The 17,533-nt window shown below is 33.4% G+C and overlaps 1 protein-coding gene across 8 annotated transcripts in view; it reads left to right on the top strand.

Annotated features, from left to right (window-relative positions):
* The window catches only part of DMD (dystrophin), a 1,148,466-nt gene that overhangs the window by 609,738 nt on the left and 521,195 nt on the right, over nucleotides 1-17,533 (top strand). For all 8 annotated transcript variants that reach the window (XM_041472370.1, XM_041472371.1, XM_041472365.1 and 5 more), the window contains one exon: nucleotides 365-515. In XM_041472370.1, the coding sequence (XP_041328304.1) occupies nucleotides 365-515 (151 nt within the window). The remainder of the gene's footprint in view (nucleotides 1-364; nucleotides 516-17,533) is intronic.

Below are 17,533 nucleotides of genomic sequence, written 5' to 3'. Positions count from 1 at the left end.
TTCTTTTTTTGCGTAATTATCATTATAAAATACCCAAAGTGAAACACAGGAAAAAGGCTTTATTGAAGAGTCCCCTTGCACAATGCAAGTGGAAATTCATTGAAGACCACGGCATTTTCTTCAATAGGATTATAAAACTGATAAAACACTGATTCGTGATGCATTTGCTTAGAAATAATTTCACTTCACAGGTGCTGCCATATTGCCGTTTGATATAGCTATTACAAATGCTAATATATTATGCCATCAATATTATACTGATTTTAACCTGAGCCATCCAACATTATTGTCTTTATTTTTTTTTTCTGTAGTCAATAAATAAACTATCAGTAGATTGTTATTTCATCTCCTTTTATACTTGCAGACGGTTTGACAAATCATTGGAAAAGTGGCAGATTTTTCATTCTGACATGAAGAGATTTAATCATTGGCTGAGTGAAACTGAAGAGAAGCTGTCAAGAGCACAGATAGAGGCTGGAGACGTGGGGCTTTTGAAAACCAAGCAATTTATCCAGGTATGATTTGATTAGCCTATATTCTGTTTTTCTGTAGGGTTTAAGAAATTTTCAGGTCTGGGTAATCTGTATAGTTTTGAAGTTCATTTAAAGAGGATTTCTAGTGCTGAGTGGACAGCGACAGTTTTGTTCAGATGTGTCTGTTTTTCTGTTTAATTAAAAATTTTCACTAGCTTGTTGTAAGATGTATTTTTAAATGAAATAGAGGTATGGGATGACATGGTACATTGTGGTACTTTCATAATTACATATTTCTTTGGTCTTTACCTAAAGTGCTGGTAAATTTCCATTTGTTATTTATGACCAGCAGGAATATCAGGCTTAATTTTAAATTCTTGTGGAAGAAATGTGATTAGCCATTGAGCTGTACAAGAGAGATTCCGTGACCGATGTCTTGCAAGTATTACTTATTTTGTCTGTTTCATGTTTTAATCAAAGGACCTGGAGGATGCTTTTATTTGTGAAATGCAGTGTGACAGAATAGCCACTTAGTTGCTATGTGTCCAGTCCCAATTTGTATGCTTTTCATCTTGCAAGCTCTTTGAGCATCATAAGGAAAATAATAACTCTAGTTTTTTGGTAGTTTATTTCATTTCCCTCTTATGTGATTCAAATAGTAATGGGTATGAAGAATTAATTCCAAACTGATGTTTTGGAAGTAGATAGTTTCAGCTGAATAACTTGACCAAACTCTGGATTCATGTTATAAATTACTGTTTGTGCATAAGAAAAAAATTGTTGTTAAAGTAATTGGCACTTGTGAATTTGAATTGCTGGATTGAATTACTTGATTTCAGGCTGAAAGGAGTTAGGTCTGTCTAACATTAAAACCAGAGATTTTGAATGCAACACTAACATACTTTTTGGCCTATAGTTAAATAAAAAAAATCATGTCATTTGAATTTTAGAATTTCAAGTCAACTTTTTAAAGATTTACACTGTTATTTCTTGACTGTAAAACTGCTGAACTGAAAAGGAAACAAAATTGTGTGGTGCAAGTATATAAAAAATACACAACTGTTAAGTAACACACTAAGCTTAAACAGTTAAAATAGCAGTTAACATTTTTTTTCTGCACATTTCTTTCAATGCTTTGAATACTGAAGAAAGGTGTCTAAGATCTGATTTACAAAATAGAATGTCATCAAGGAATTAAAGATGCTTTTTACTGCATATGTAAAAGGTAGTAGAGCTTATGTGTATGTTTTCTGAAACTTCAACTCCCTTTCTCTGTCCCACAATTTGAAAAGCATATGTATTACTAAAGTAAGATGTGTATCTAGGTAGACACAAAGGTGTTGCAAAGCCTTACTCATTCTTCTTTGCTTTGCCTGTGCACCATCACCTTTCTTGGCACTGTTCTTGGATTCTTGAGCAGCTTCAAATAAGGTTTACAAAAAAAATAGATCTGTGAAATTTTTTTTTTCATTTATTTCTAATTCCTTGCTAAATCAGCATTTTCCCTTGGAGAAGGTTGATTTTTGAGAGTGCCCGGACAAAGGTAAGATGTATTTTAGATGTTACAAACATGCTGGGTGTGTAGCACGTTTCAGTCTCAGCAGATTAGAAGTATTATTTTCTTATCATCATTAAAAAAGAGGTTCATCCCAAACTGAACATCACACTGAAAGACCCTGAGATAATGTGTTGCTATGCAGAAGTTTATATTTCAGTGCAAAAGACTGCTTCTGTTTTTACATTTCCCTTTGACCTAGCCTCCTTCTCATTTGTTATCCATTTATTATTTTCTTGTGCAACATATGAGATAATTTGGAATATGTGTTTGCAGAGTGTTCTTTTCTTTTAGCCATCCATCAAGGTTTTTCTTTCTTCCCATCTCTCTTGTATTAGAAATCCCAAGAACTCAAGAAAAATTTCATTTAGTTCAGTACAACAGACAAAAGTACCTTTCTAATGAAAATTTAGGTGGTGCAAAAATATTCCAACTAACCTCAAGAATGCAGATCCAATGTTAGTTAACATTTATTTGTGACAGAATGCTAAGTCTGAAGTTGCACTGTTTCCATTCTTTTCATTGCTTCCTTATTTTGCTGGGTCTTGTTTCAAAAGTGTTAGGCTTCTGTGAGGCTGACTGAAGAGATCATTAGAATTTCCATTAGGGAAACAGTTAAAACAGCTGAGCATTCTGATTTACTAGAGTAGCAACTTGTTTTATTAATGAGATCATGCTGCTTAGTGAACCATATTCAGAATTAACAGGATTTGTTTGAAAATGCTTTACAAGCAAGTGAATAGTCTGGTACTGGAGAAGGAACTGTTTTAGAAAAAGAAAAATATACAAAACCTTCAGATTTGTAATACTATTTCTGAGTAGGACTACTTTGGAAAAGTAAAGATTAATGTGTTCATTAATATTCAATAAATACATAGAGTCAAATGCTTATATAAAATGCAATAGTCAACAGTATGATTAGATGATTATGTTAATAGAGGTTAAAATGTAATTACATTTTTCAAGTGTATTTGGGGAGGGGAGGTGTGTTCCTTTTTGCTGCATAATGGCATGGTATTAAACAACATTATGCATTATAAATAATGTGAATAAAATCTAATAATAGTTTCACTTCAGGTCATGAACTCTTAAATATTCTTATTGTGAATTTTTCACTAGACTTTCTGAGATCATAACTTATGGTGCTGAGAAGAAATATCATGTTTCAGTTTTTAAGTGTAATTGACATATTTTATGATTAGGAGACACAAGATTAAAAAGGACATTTCATGGATAGCACATCATGTAATCCCTTTGAAATGTATTGAACTCTGTCTTCAAAGTAATTAAGGATTTTTTTTTGCCTCTCATTATTGTGACAGAGAGGTTCTTCTGTCTCTTTACTCCTTAATGCTTGGTGACTGTAACTTCTTCAGCCACCTGTATTTGCACTTAGCTTATTTATTTTAGTGCCAGGACTGAGCTGTAGTTCAGTTTTATCTACTCCTCGATGTTTATCCCCTTCTGTTCTTACAGGCTGCAGTCATTTTCCCTATCAGACCATGTTCGGTACACTAAAGCCAGTTTTCTAATCTGCTCTCACATGGTAGCCAGACAACTTGTCTCTTACTTCCCGTGCTTATTTCTCTCTCTGGAGCATGAGTTCTGAAAATAGCACACTGTTACCCAAACTGAAATACCAACTGTATCAGCAGCAAGGTGGCTCAGGTGCTCTGTTTTGTGTTTGCATCTTACCACGGATGCTTGAATAGAATTTTCAGTCGCCTATCTAAACTTTGTTCTTTCATTTTGTTATCTTGTGGTTGATCTGCATTGCAGCCCTGGTCTACATTCCATTCTATATGAGGAAAAAAAAAGTAAACAAAACGCTGTGTTGTATGGGAAACTAATGCTAGGTTAACGTGCAGTAAATCAGCAAGCAAGGATTAGAATTGGGGTTTGAGGGGGATAGTTCATGTGTCACTGGTACATGCTAAAAAGCTGCAAAAGGAGGAATTCTGTAGCAGTTTCAGAACTGGGCTCTGCAGTTATATACATGAATCATTACTTCAAAATTTAAAAATAGTATTTTTATTTTAAAAATATAGAACATTCTGAATATTTCTTCTTTGCACTGCTTTTAAGAATTGCTCAATGGTCTATATTTAGTATACCATTGTGGGTTTCAAGGGTAAATTAATTCTATTATTTTAAGTGGTGCATTTTTAGTAGCAAAATTATGAAGTTCTGGGTCTGAATTTTGAAGAAATTTCATTGTATTCATGATGTTCATTTATTGTGACTGGTCAGTGATGACTGCTTTATTTTTCATAATTTAATTGATTAAAATATTCTTATGATGTTATTATTTATTTATCAAGTATTTGTTTTCATTTACTGGCATAAATATCAAGAGTATGTTTACTTTTTAAGGTCTCAGAGGACCTTAAATATTGAATGATGTGCCTTAATATTTATACTCAGACTTCTGAGGATACTCTAGATGTAGAAATTGCTCTGTAAATTGCAGATCTTAACTGTTCATACAATGAACTGTCCAGCATTTACATTTTAGGGCACTTATCCCTGCCTGCAATAGGCTTGTGAATGACTCATGCCTTCTCTAGATCTCCTTCCTGCAGCACCACACTTTCCGGAACATCATATTTTTGCCTTGTAGATGTTTAAAGTAAGAAGATATCAAGAATCCAGGCTTCAGTGCTGAAAGTCATGGTCATGCTAATAATTTCCCCTTTTTATATCTAAATTGGATTATATGGATTTTGATGATTTAATAACCACCAAATTTAAACAGTTCTTTCTGAAATAGAGCACAAATGCAATCAGAGTAGAGAGGAGAAAAAAAGTGTTTCAGTGCTCAAGGCCACTTATTTTCTACCATGAAAGCACAGTGGTAAGTGGGTGGATAGTTTGCTCTGTTTTCCCACAAATATAAATATTGTAAAAACACTTTTATATATATGATTATTTTGGCTTTCATATTTTAGATTTAGTATTTTTACATGTATTTCCTGCTTTACTGAGTGATAAAGGTTTTTCCAATAATTTATGATTCTGTTTATTCCAGTTTGGATTCAAATGGTTCAATTTTGTTTTACCTGCTTCAATTTTGACTTGTGTTTTTTTGTGATGAGAGATATTGTCAGAAACTTGTAGAACTTTTGCAAAACACTCTGGTCAAAGAAATTTCTATCATTACTTAGTGATTGTGTAAAAGAGAGAAAATACAGAATTTGGAATAAATGCAAAACCAATTTAGCATTGTTTTACAAGAATGTTTAATTAGAATAATCAAGATACATACTATCTTCATATTGCAAGGGCAGTCTAAAAGGGTATATAAAATGGTGTAAACATGATTGCCAGCATTCATGACTGCTGTCAGTTCTTACTTATATATTAATTAGATCATTTATTCAGAGAAGATCTCTGGTTTTCCTTCTGCTGAGTATCGCCCTCTTATCAAACACCTCTGAGTGCAGAATGCTACTGCCCCCAAGAAAGAAAAGTCTCAGAGACATCCCAGGGGTTTCAGTCTTCTGTCCAGTTTCTAAGGTCTCAGTAGAAATGTTTCAAGTAATATATATGAGCTCTGCATGTGGCACCTGGGCCCTCACTGAGCAAAACCCTTCTTTTTCTGGTTTGAGCTCATGTTAAAAATAACTTCTTGGGCCTTTCTTGACTGAAGTTCTACCAGCAATGGAAATTTTCACTTAATTCCTAGTAAAGTAATTACTACTTTTTCCTTACACTAAGCCAAATATTAAATAATACTGTGATCTTTACAAGTTAATTTCTTTATATATATGAACCCTTACCCTTTTTTTACTGTTAAAAGACTCCTCACCTTTGTAGCTGCTACTAATGGAAGTGATGAAATACCAAAATAGTTCATTCCAAATTTATAGTAAAAATATTTTCTTATTATTTCAAGCCATAAGAAGAATTTCTTCAGAAATAAATCTGTTATTTAATTCTTCTTTACTGCACGCAATGCCTAATTCACAGTATCCTATTAAAAGTTTCTAATTAATTTACTGTCACTGGTAGTAGGACATTAAAATGTCTGAAGGCTATGGGAAATAATAAATTTAAAGTTGCTTATGTGATTTTGCCTACTCTTGCACCATTAGGTGACAATCTGTGGCTTTTATTTAAGTTTTATTATAAATCATGGCATTGTTTATTCTGAAAAAGGAATTAAATCTTGTAAGTAATTAATTAGGATGCATTTTTCAAACATTTCATTAGGAACATTTTTGAAATAGCTACTAGCACACAGATGTAGAGTGGCATTTTTATGCATGAGTAGAATAAATAAATGCAAGGTTTTTTCCTCTGTCTTGGAGAAAACAATGTTCTTGGACTGGATCAGTCAAACTTTGTGGTACCTAACTATAGCTGCCTCATTGTTTGGGGGAATTTATCCTCACCAGTTCAAGTGAATGCTAGCACGTGGGGATCTGGGAAAGTGAGTTAGGTCTATACCTATTTCACAAGCATTATTTTGTCTGTATATAAAAAATAAAGGAAATGGAGGCAATTTTTTTCATATTGATGAATTTATCTTGGTGTCAGGGCAAATCTGGACATTTATGATCAATGATATGTATAGATAATACACTTCAGAGTCAAGTTTATTTATTCTTTTGTCATGATATAAATAGAGTGTTTAATCTGACCATGTCTTGGAAGTTTTGGGAAATGAGTGACTAAATGAATGACTACTTTGAGAGTGGATTATATTGGCTCTTTTGCCTCAAAAAATTATCTGGTTTGGTTCCATAAGTCTTCCAAAACAAAATTTTGTATTGGATCAGAGATCATTACGACACATGATTAAATCTGTGCTGTTGATGCATAGATGTGCAAATAACTTGTGAGACTTGAACCCTGTCACTTGATGACTGGCCAGCCTAGGAGTCTCCAGGCCTGGCCATTAAAAATGCTTACATAAAACAATCAGGGAAGGGTAAGACTCCCAGGGAATAGCTCTCTATGCATATTAATTCAATAAATTAGTACAACTATGTCTTGGTGGGGCACTTTTCAGATGGATAGTTTTAATAATCTTATTTAGAACCTTTCATCCCTACAGATTTTACAAATTCTGTCTGTCACATACAGATTTTCATTGCCATCTAAAGCCATAAAGCAAAGCCCTGTAGTAATCAGGCTGGACAAGACAGTAGGGTAATGTTATGTTGCTTCAAAAAGTGAACTGTTTTAAAAGAACCACTCTGCATTATAAAAATCTGCATTATGAAAACCCTAGAGTTTGTGCAGAGCAGACAACAAAAGATCAGCATCTCACGCTGTCAAAAAGATTACAAAAACTCAGAGCTCAATCATATGAAATTAAAAAATCCAGAAAACTGGAGTAATTGTTTTCCAAAAATTACTTTATTTAAAACTATTTGACACGTTGTGTTAAAGAGCTATCAAATACTTCATTACCAACACCTACTTGTAAGAAAATATTTTAGAGAGAGGCTATTTATTTCTTTTGTGCTATTTAAAGCTCCTGAAAGAAATTTGTTCTCACATTGCTGCTCACATCAAGTCGTGTATGCAATTAATTTTCCTTCTAAAATCAAGAACTGAAAAAAAAATCAAAAAGTGATATTATTTTAGTGAAGATTATGGAAGAAGTTCAGGACAACATTAGATATTTATGAGAGACATTATTTGATCTCAATATTTTTTTTTTATACTTCAGCAGACAGCAAATATTGTATTTCTCAGTCTTCTAAAAATAAACACAATACAGATATGCTGAAGCTTCTCATTCAAAATCTAGGCTTTTGAGGGGTGAAAAAAAACTATATCAAGTACACAATTCTTAAAATCTTTAAAATCTGTTTTGACTTTTCACAGTGGAATGAAGACCACTATAGAAAAAACCCAAACTTTTATTTTATGGGTCTAAGTATCTTGCATTTACTGAATATCTTCTAAATTCAAGCAATTATTCTACCCTGATTCTAGTTAAAAGGAGAAATAGATATTTTCTTTTGCCCCACATACTAAGACTTTACAAACTTCAATTTTTATTGAATGATTGAAGAATATGTAATATGTTGTGGAGTGCGGCAAATTCCAATCTATGCATTGGTTAGAACAAGAGTATAATAGACTGTTGTACTCGTGCTCTGACTATATTAAATTTTAGATGTACATGTCTCAACATTTTGTTAATTTCAAAATGGCTTCTTGAATTTTGTTTTGGTTTCTTATTTTAATAAAGGCACAAACCCTTAGCGTGCATAAGGGACAGTCCTGTCAAAAATACTAGAAGGGAAAGAAAAAATGAAAGAGAGCATATTCTGAACAGCTTTTTAAATATACAGTTATTATATTGAATAGTAAATATTTCTCAGTTTCACATATTATGTGTCTCACCATATCCCCCCTAAAGGTGACAGTCAAAGTCAATTATTTGTCATTTCTGTGGAAATGTAGTTTAAAAGAAAATTTATAAAGATGTACTGAAACTGGTCAAGGTCCTGCTATTGGGTTGGTATTAGAAGTCAAACTAAATATCCAGGAAATAATTTTGGTATATAAAAATAATATTTCTCAGTTTCAGGGTCCTAAGATGAGCAGAGAGTTCTATGAATGTTAATTTTCCATTAGTGTGGTGGAAATGGGAACTATTATTCACCTGTGTTATGTAAGACAGTTCATACAAGTTTTATTCTACTGAAACCTAGAAATAGGAGCCAATTATTTAATATAAATTAGGTGATCAGCTATATTTATTTATTTTCCATTATTTGATAACTAGGTTCTCTTGCCTTCCATAGCAAGACAAGGTGGTTCTCTGCCCCTTCTTAGTAGGAAGAACATATAAATGACAACTTTTGGGTTTTTTTGCTTTTTTTTTTTTTTTTGTTACATTATCTGGCTATTTATCTCTCATAAAGCTCATAATGTGTTCCATGATTGAGTCACTACAGTTGCCTTAAATTAAAACTGAAAATTGTTTCTGGAGACTGCTAGATGAGCTAAAGTTTCTGAACACAAAAATTTTCTTTCTGTGCTTTTGCAAGAAGCACTACACCAATCTAAAGTATAGTGCACAAGACATTCTTCCTTTAACAGTTGTTTTGAACAGCTGAATTGGAAAAGATCTGTTTTGTACATTGTATGTAAATCATTGAGTTTAATGGGATGACTTGCTAATAGGTGTATATGTTATGGTTTTAATACTGTTATTTTAGAAAATTGACTGCTTCAAGGAAAAAAATCCCACAAATACGAATGTTTTGTTATGAACGTGTACAAGACTTCTGTTTGTGTCTTTGGTGGCAAAAAAACCCAACCAAAAAAAAAGCCAACCAACCAAAAAACCTCCCAAAACCAATCTGATTTTGTCTATTGAACTTTCCAGAGAGTGAGATTCTTCCTAAATTCACCTAAACTATTTGAGAGCTTTTTGTGAAGAAATCTAACCGAATTCTTAGCACAAATTAACATCTGCTCTGAGTGAGTGAGCATTTGGTAGATGTTGTTCAAGAGTAAAGTAGATCTTAGGAACTGCTCCAATAACACAAAGTACTGTAGTGTTTTCTATTAGATTATAAAGACTTCAACACAAGATTTGTTTGTTTGTAATTGCACAGTCTGGTGATGTGGGGCCTCAGTTTTCTCAAAGATCTCAAAGCCAAACTTTGCATTTGTGATCAATACAGAACAAAGATTAGGAACAGACTGAAAATACTTACTGTGATTAGTTTAAATGATTTTGCAATTTAAACTATATACTTCAGTTTGTGTGGGTACTCTAACATATTTGAACCCATAGGTTTTGTTGTATTTATGTACTGTTTTGATTTTTGGAAGAGACACAAATATAATTTATGATTACTGATGAGACTTTTTCTTATGATTCCTTTGTTAGCACTTATATTACTTTGGAGTGTTACAGGATTTAGAGACTCAGAGGAACTCATGCTCCTGGGAACATCCTTGTGATACTGCCTCAAATAAGGCCTGTTCTAGTATTTTCTAAATTTACTATCATTATCCTACTTCATTACCTCTTTTTTAGTTGTAATACATTCAGCAGTGGTTCCTGTTACACCAGGCTGATGATTCTGCAAGCTTGCCATAAGCAAGGCAAAATAGACAGTAAGTGGAATTAGGATTCTAAACTTATTATCTTTGTGTTAATTTGTTTGTTTGTTTTAGAAGGGGAAAAAAATTATGACCACAACAGTACTTGTTTTGTTTTGAAAGTACTACAGAAAAGGCATCTAACAATTAATTCTACTGACTTGAATTTTTTGCTGCAGTACATCATGCTTTTGGAACATAGAAAATTTAACCATTTGAAAATCCTAAATTATTAATCAGGAAATATCAAATAGAGGGAATGACCTAATTGCAATTAAATTAGGCAGTGGCCTAATTACAGATTCACGATAACATTCATACCAAAATCGATTCACACGCCTGCACATCAAGAGAGGTGTACAACTCTGCATAGAGGTAATTCTCCTCAATTTCAGTGAAATTCAGGTCAAATCCCTTAACATTTCTGAACAGGAATGGGTTGCACATTGAGTAGTAGAGGTGCATGAGGGGGTGTCAGCCTAGGCCTCATCATCAGGGACGGTTTTGTGAGTGCTGCAAACGTGAGGGTTCTGGAGCTCCAAGAGCCGTCCCACTCCAAGCTGCTGCAGCCCACAGTGCTCAAGGAGATCTCAAAGGGACTCGCTCTACTGTTGATAGGGTCATGAGATGATTGGCTTTAGTCATCTGCAAAATTTCCATCCTCAGATCAGTTATTACTGGAATTTCCAAAACATTTGGCAATTTCTCCTAGAACTGCAGCAAAAATGGTACCACTCCATGTGGGCTGATTCAGGTAGGAAATATTTCAAAGCTGTCAGGGTATGGCTGATGGTTCCCCACCTGGGTAGGCAGCTGATGTTCCTGTTGCAGTCGGTGTTGTTCCTACCTGTATCACACAAGAGCCTCTGGTCTCTGGTTTCCACAGAATCACAAAATAGGTTGGAAGAGACCTTTAAGATCATCGAGTCCAACCCAGCCCTAACACCTCAACTAAACCATGGCACCGAGTGCCACATCCAATCTTTTTTTTAAACATATCCAGAGGTGGTGACCCCACCACCTCTCCGGGCAGGCCATTTCAGAACTTAATTGCTCTTTTCACAAAAAACTTTTCTCCTAATATCCAACCCAACCCTATATTTCCCTTGGTGCAGCTTGAGACTGTGACCTCTGGTTCTGTCAGGTCTGTGTGGTCAGAGATGCTTCACCCTGCCAGCTGGTCTGGTCAAGTGCTTCATCACCCAGCAGTTTTGGTGAAAGCCTCTCAGGTGCACCTGAAATGGTAGGGCAGGCCTGGGGATGGAGGAGAAAGGCTCCACCACAGTATATTTCTTATTTCTCTAAAATACTTAATGTCTAGTAGGGAGTTCTATGACATGTGTTGAATATTTCATTTTAATAGATAAGTGTTTCTTATTAAACTGAAAGGGAATGGGTTTTATTTGTGCTTCATTTATACTTGAAATGCTGCTGGTGCTTTGTCTTGGTTACTGCATTTTTCTGTTATAGTATTTTTTTTTTTTTTTTGGTAAAGCTAAAACTGGAATTGAAGTTTGCCACGTTGGTTTTTATTGGTTGGTTGGTTTGTTTTTGTTGTTTTTCAAAAATCCATAGCCACTGTTTAATTACATTTACAAAGAAATGAACACATTTTTCAATACTATTTAGTGTATGTATAAACCTAATTTTGAAGATGATTTGACATTCCTGACTTTGTCCATCTTTTACAAAATCTTGTACTGTAATTACAAAATTTAGGTAACAGCTATATTTGAGAAAAACACAGAGGAATCATAAGCTTCCTATTTCTTTTTGTGCCTTCAAAGAATTTTACTATCTCCTTTGTCTGTGTCACAATGAAGACTCCAGGCATAGCTGATTCTTTACCACTTTCTTCTGTCCACAATTCTCTTGCTTTCACTTCTTTTTCAAAATTGTTGTAGGGTGGTGTTTTGGTGGGGTTTTTTGGGGGTTTTTTTGGTTTTTGTTTTTTTTTTTTTGTTTTTTTTTTTTGTTTTTTTTTTTTGTTTTTTTTTTTTGTTTTTTTTTTTTTATTATGGGAGTGCTCAAGGCTTTGAGCGGGTGGTGTTTTGGTGGGGTTTTTTGGGGGTTTTTTTGGTTTTTGTTTTTTTTTTTTTGTTTTTTTTTTTTTCATTATGGGAGTGCTCAAGGCTTTGATAAGGCTTTGCATTCTTTATTCCTAGAGGCAGACTGTACTTTCAGTTGTGCTGGTGGGTGTGCTGCTTGATTTTCCCTTTGCTTACTAACAGACCTATAGTTCTCTATCACTAGAGACTATCTCTTAGTCTTGAAATTCTGATTTACCTTTTTCCCTAAATACAATTTAAAATCAGATGGCTTAGAGATTTTGACTTTGGCTCTTGCAGATTTCCTGAAATCCTTGGAGACCAGTCAATGTGAAAGTTATGTTTAGTTTAAAAACAAACAAACAAACAAAACAAAATAAATTCCTGTCAATGTGAGTTTTGAGAAACAAAGAACAATATTAAGAATCTTAAATTAGCAAAGTTATTTTGATACTGAAAGATCAATCTGGACTGAGATGGAATTGTAAGCATGTTGCAGGAATAAGGAACAAGTAGGAATGTTGCTGTATCCTTATTTCCTCAGATAAGTTATTTTGAAGAGCAAATATTTTCCTTTTATTTCATTCATATGACTGATCTCATTATAATATTTAATACTTTGACTAGTTTTATTTTTATTTTTTTTCTAGTTGATTTATTTCTGGTGAGGTCTCAACAGACTTTATGCATTTTAAAGACATGATGTTTTCAGACACAACCCTTGGGATAACCTAAGTGTATTTTCAGAATACAATCTTTGAATACAAGTTTTATTCTTAATCCCATCTTCCTAATTAGGAAAAATTTCATACATCTTGTATTTTGACAGAGAGATGTTAAGAATTACAATATATTTTGTCCTGCCTATGTGGCTGGATTATTTGCAGTAATACTGAGAGTGATTGAGGGAAAGAATAACATATTTAGGAATAAAAATCACTTTAATGAAATGTAATTACCTCCTTACTGTATGGCTGATTTTCAAATTTTTGTGAGCATCCTAGTCTACTTGATTCTGATATTGGTATCTGAAAAAAACATGCATTTTCTGGCAGTAGAAATTATTATATTGAGCACAGGGCAGCAGGAGAAAAGAAAAGAAAGTGACCAACTTAGTAAAGTTAGTGGGAATGTATAGGCTGAGTTTAAATTCTACAGTTAGTGGAAAGACAGCAAGTGAAGTTATGTTTAGTATGATCCCATAAAAAAATATTTGAATTATGTTATAATACAAATGGGATGTGCACCATTTTCTGAAGTTCATTTATGACCAGAATATTTGTAAAAGGCATGTATGCAAATAATAATATTCCATATTTCCTGCTTATGTTTTAAAATTGCTCACATTCTTCCAAAAACAGAATAACAGCATACAAGCATGAAATAATATAGAGAGAAGCTTAGAATATAAATTTTCTTTTTAAAAGCTCAGAATAGGTAAAAATTTTTGCCGTGTCTTTGAAGGGTCCTTATGAGTAATAACTGGTGCAGAAAATAAAGCATCAGTTAAAAATGTAACATAGTAGGAAATTTCTATTTTCATATGAAAGTTTTTCAAAGTTACATCTGAAATCAAAATGAGCTTTATAGAAGAACTTACAGCAGCCTGTCTTATTATGCATTGTAGACCTGACAGAATTGTTCACATTAACTAAAATGTAGACCATTTTACCATTTGGTCTTGGCAGTATTTTCTCTGGTAGTAAAAGAGAGCTATTCAAAACTGTTTGGAATTTTAGAATCCTAATTAAGCTGGTTTATTACATTATCAGGTACATTGTCTTTTGCTTCATAATGCTGTCAGCAGTACTTCAAGTGGGATGCAATTACTTCTAAAGTTCATATCAGCAGCTATTATATAATATTGATTTAAAATCTTTGAACACCCTTGACCTCAGAGGCAGTTTATCATGAAGGCAAAAATTAATCATGTTAGCTGTGCTTGATCTCATGAAGACAGTACAAATTTAGAAACTGTATAAACAGGGCTAGGTAATTATTTTGAGTATTACTGGACTGTCATATGATAATGGCTTCATAATAATTAGGCACATTAAGCAACTGATGAAGTAATATAACAGTAGCAATATAACTAATTAATAAGTAATTCTTTCCCCATTCTGACTTCAAATTGCTAAAAATTTCTAAAAAAAAAATGCCTCCAATTTTAAAGCATTAAAATGTAAGTTTCAAGTGTAAGTATGAAATCTGAAATTTTTACTATCCTCACTTTTGACTATTTTTACTTTTCTGTGGTTAGCTCAATTGCTCTTGAATCTCTCATTGTTCCATTATTACGTGGATTTCTGGGTTTTATTTGCACAGCTACCATATAGTTCTTAAGATATTTGGATTTAAGTATCTATGTTTTTTAAGATCTTTTTAAGATTTCTAAAATTTTTCTGTCCTTTTGTTTTCTGACTTCTAGTAAGTTTTCTTAGATATTTAAGTACTTTATACAGGAAGGAACCTAAAGAGAGTATAAGAAGTAGCAAACCAAAAAAATCAAAATATTAGAAATTGAAATTCAAGTTCTTTGCTTGCCATTGTACTGTATAATACAGGTTTTATGTTTTTTGCCAAGGCAAGTGACCCTTGCATTCTAATAAATTCAGTCTTTCACAGCTTTCATTATACCAGTGAGAAATTCAGATCTCAGCTGTCTGACATGAGGACATGTACCAATGATTTCCACACATATATCTGAATATATAAATCTAATATATCCATTTTTTAAGAATGACAGATCAGGACAAGTACCAATTAGGGTTTAGCAAGCAGTAACTAACATGCATATTTCAGCATAAAATACTGTATTTTGATGAATATGAGGTTGTAACACAGCTCAAGAATATTCCTTTTCTGCATGGAATTATTTCCAATGCACCTCTTCAGCTATAACCATGATTTAAACTAACATTATTCCTATTATATTGTCATTATCATATAAAGTCATTCAGAACAATGACCACTATCAGTCAGAACGTCCTTCTGTCAGAAGAGGGAAACTCTTCCTCTCCATTCCATATTTCCATCCCTCCAATGCTTGCAGTCCTAGTTTGAGTCAGAAATCAGCTGTCATATTCTATTAAGTATATAAAAATTCTCCAGATGTCATAATAAAAAGAAAAACATTCAGGGAAATACTAGAAATCTGTAGTATTTTCTCCTATCTGATTACCCTGTTGTTTATAGTAAACAAAGGTCCTAATTTAAGTATTATCTAGCTCCAGAACTTTTTTATTCAAGTCTTACCCAAAGGTCAAAAAATCACACAGAGAGCTTAGAGACTCATTATTGTGTTTTATACCATCTCATTTTTTTTTCCCCCTTGGTGAAATCTCAGTGGCCTCTCTGAAAAATGGAGTGACAGTGTGAGTGGTATTTTGTCAGATTTTTTACCCTTATTCTGTTTAAACAAAATCAGTGATAAAGCATGAAGTTTCTAGTGGCTTCACTGCTTTTCTCTTGCACTGAGTCACTTACCCAGTGCAGACCTGAGGCTGAAGGCAGTAATGGAAAAGTATGACCAAATGGGAATTTATTTTACACATTTCCCTATGTCCACAGAAGACTGTGCAGAATAAAATTATTCCTAGTTTTGTAAGGGTATTTCCTAACGTTCTTGGAACGCAGAAACAATTATTTAATAGTATCTATGGTTTTTGAAAAACGCATTTGAAAACACTACACAACAATACACCTTTTCTTTATTTTTCTGAAATGATGTCAAGCTTGATTGAAATCTGGGTAACACCTCCAGTATCCTTTTTTCTCTGCTAAAAGTTTAAAATTAACTTCCATAAACAAACAGATTTTTGTTAGTCCAATGGGACATGACAGAAAATGGATCTTCAACTCAGAGCCAGCATATTGTGATTAAAAGTCCCAGTGAGGTCCATAGCTCTTTTTCCATAGCGCAAACTGGACTCTGATCTGTTTATGGCTCCTGGGAGAACAATACTGTAGCATAATTTTCACATGTGAATGTAGCACTTTTTCTACCTTGCACAAATCATTCTTTGAAGAAATTTTACAAGGCTCTATTGGAAGCAAAAGCTGTGCAAGATATACACAGTGTGGGTAGGGAGCATACTCAGATGTGACTCAAAATCACACAACACCAAACCAAGCAGAAAATATGGTGGAAGAGGCTGTAATAGCTTAGAAACACTATGATGATATGGAAATAATGTCTTAAATTATAACAATATGTTATGTTCAAATGTTTAACTTTTTCCTATATTTTTTGTGTGTTTCAGCATGCACATGAATGGATTATTTCTGAAAGTTAGGACAATGCACCTTTCAGGAAACATCTAAGAATGTACTTTTTTTTCCCCCCTTGTAGCAATAAAATGGCATGCCTGGAACTTTTAGTCCAGATCAAGAAAGAAACAAGTAAAATCTCCCCTAACTGGGAAAATCTATGAAAGACAATTTTTATTTTTAATTAAATGCATTCCCTAACAAAACCCAAAGCAGCTGAAGTTGGAGTAAATGTTAGTTCAATTGAGATATTACAAGCAGAAAAATCTCTGGACAATTGCAAAAGCCATCAAAATTATTGGGCTGTCCTTTGCAGCTGCTATCATATGTCAGCATGCCTACTTTTTGTTTCCATGTTTGGTTGCTGGTTGCCATCTACTGCACCCTTCTACTTCATAGAGTTCTATTCATAGTGGATTTCAGAGTGAATATGATTGTATATACAGGAGATATATATATGTATCGGCTCTTGGCACTCTTACTTTGTATTTTCTTTCTACCCAAGCTTTCTTTTTAAGGTTTCTACATATGCACTCATAAATGAGAAGTCAAGACATACTATTTCTATCTAGAAGAAAAATTATCTAGTGATCAGATCTCCACAATCTATCCTACACTGGATGACTGGAGTTTTGAGAGACTTGGTCCTGTGTCCTACCACTGGACATCAAAGTATTTAAATGGTGTGAAGTGAGGCACCAAAAGTAAAATATGAGCTGTCATCTGTCACTGCAACTCATCCACGTATGTCCATAAATTACTATTATGGTGAGTTTATCAAGTATAGTCTCCTTCAGTGGAAGAAACACGTGGTCTATCAGGAAAAGCTTGTAAGACAAAATGTAGAACTCAGGGTTGTTTTTTTTTCTAAACAAAAATAAGGGATTTGTCTATGGACATTGCATGTATAGTTTATCTTTTTGAAAAACATTTTCTAGTTGTACAGTAATGATGAGATGTAGTGAAATTAATTTTAAACCACAAGGTTTTGTAAAAGACTAAATGGAAAGGTAAACAGGTGATTTTGAAATGTGGTAGTGATGTGGTAAGAAAGCAGATCTCTAAAGTGAACTTCCAGTAATTCTATTGGCAGATTTGCTTTTTCATCT

Source organism: Pyrgilauda ruficollis, unplaced genomic scaffold, assembly GCF_017590135.1.
Source record: "Pyrgilauda ruficollis isolate IOZ18807 unplaced genomic scaffold, ASM1759013v1 scaffold29, whole genome shotgun sequence".
In the NCBI taxonomy this organism is placed as follows: Eukaryota; Metazoa; Chordata; class Aves; order Passeriformes; family Passeridae; genus Pyrgilauda; species Pyrgilauda ruficollis.
The sequence above is the reverse complement of the archived record's forward strand: the minus strand, read 5'-3'. Positions and strand labels throughout refer to the sequence as shown.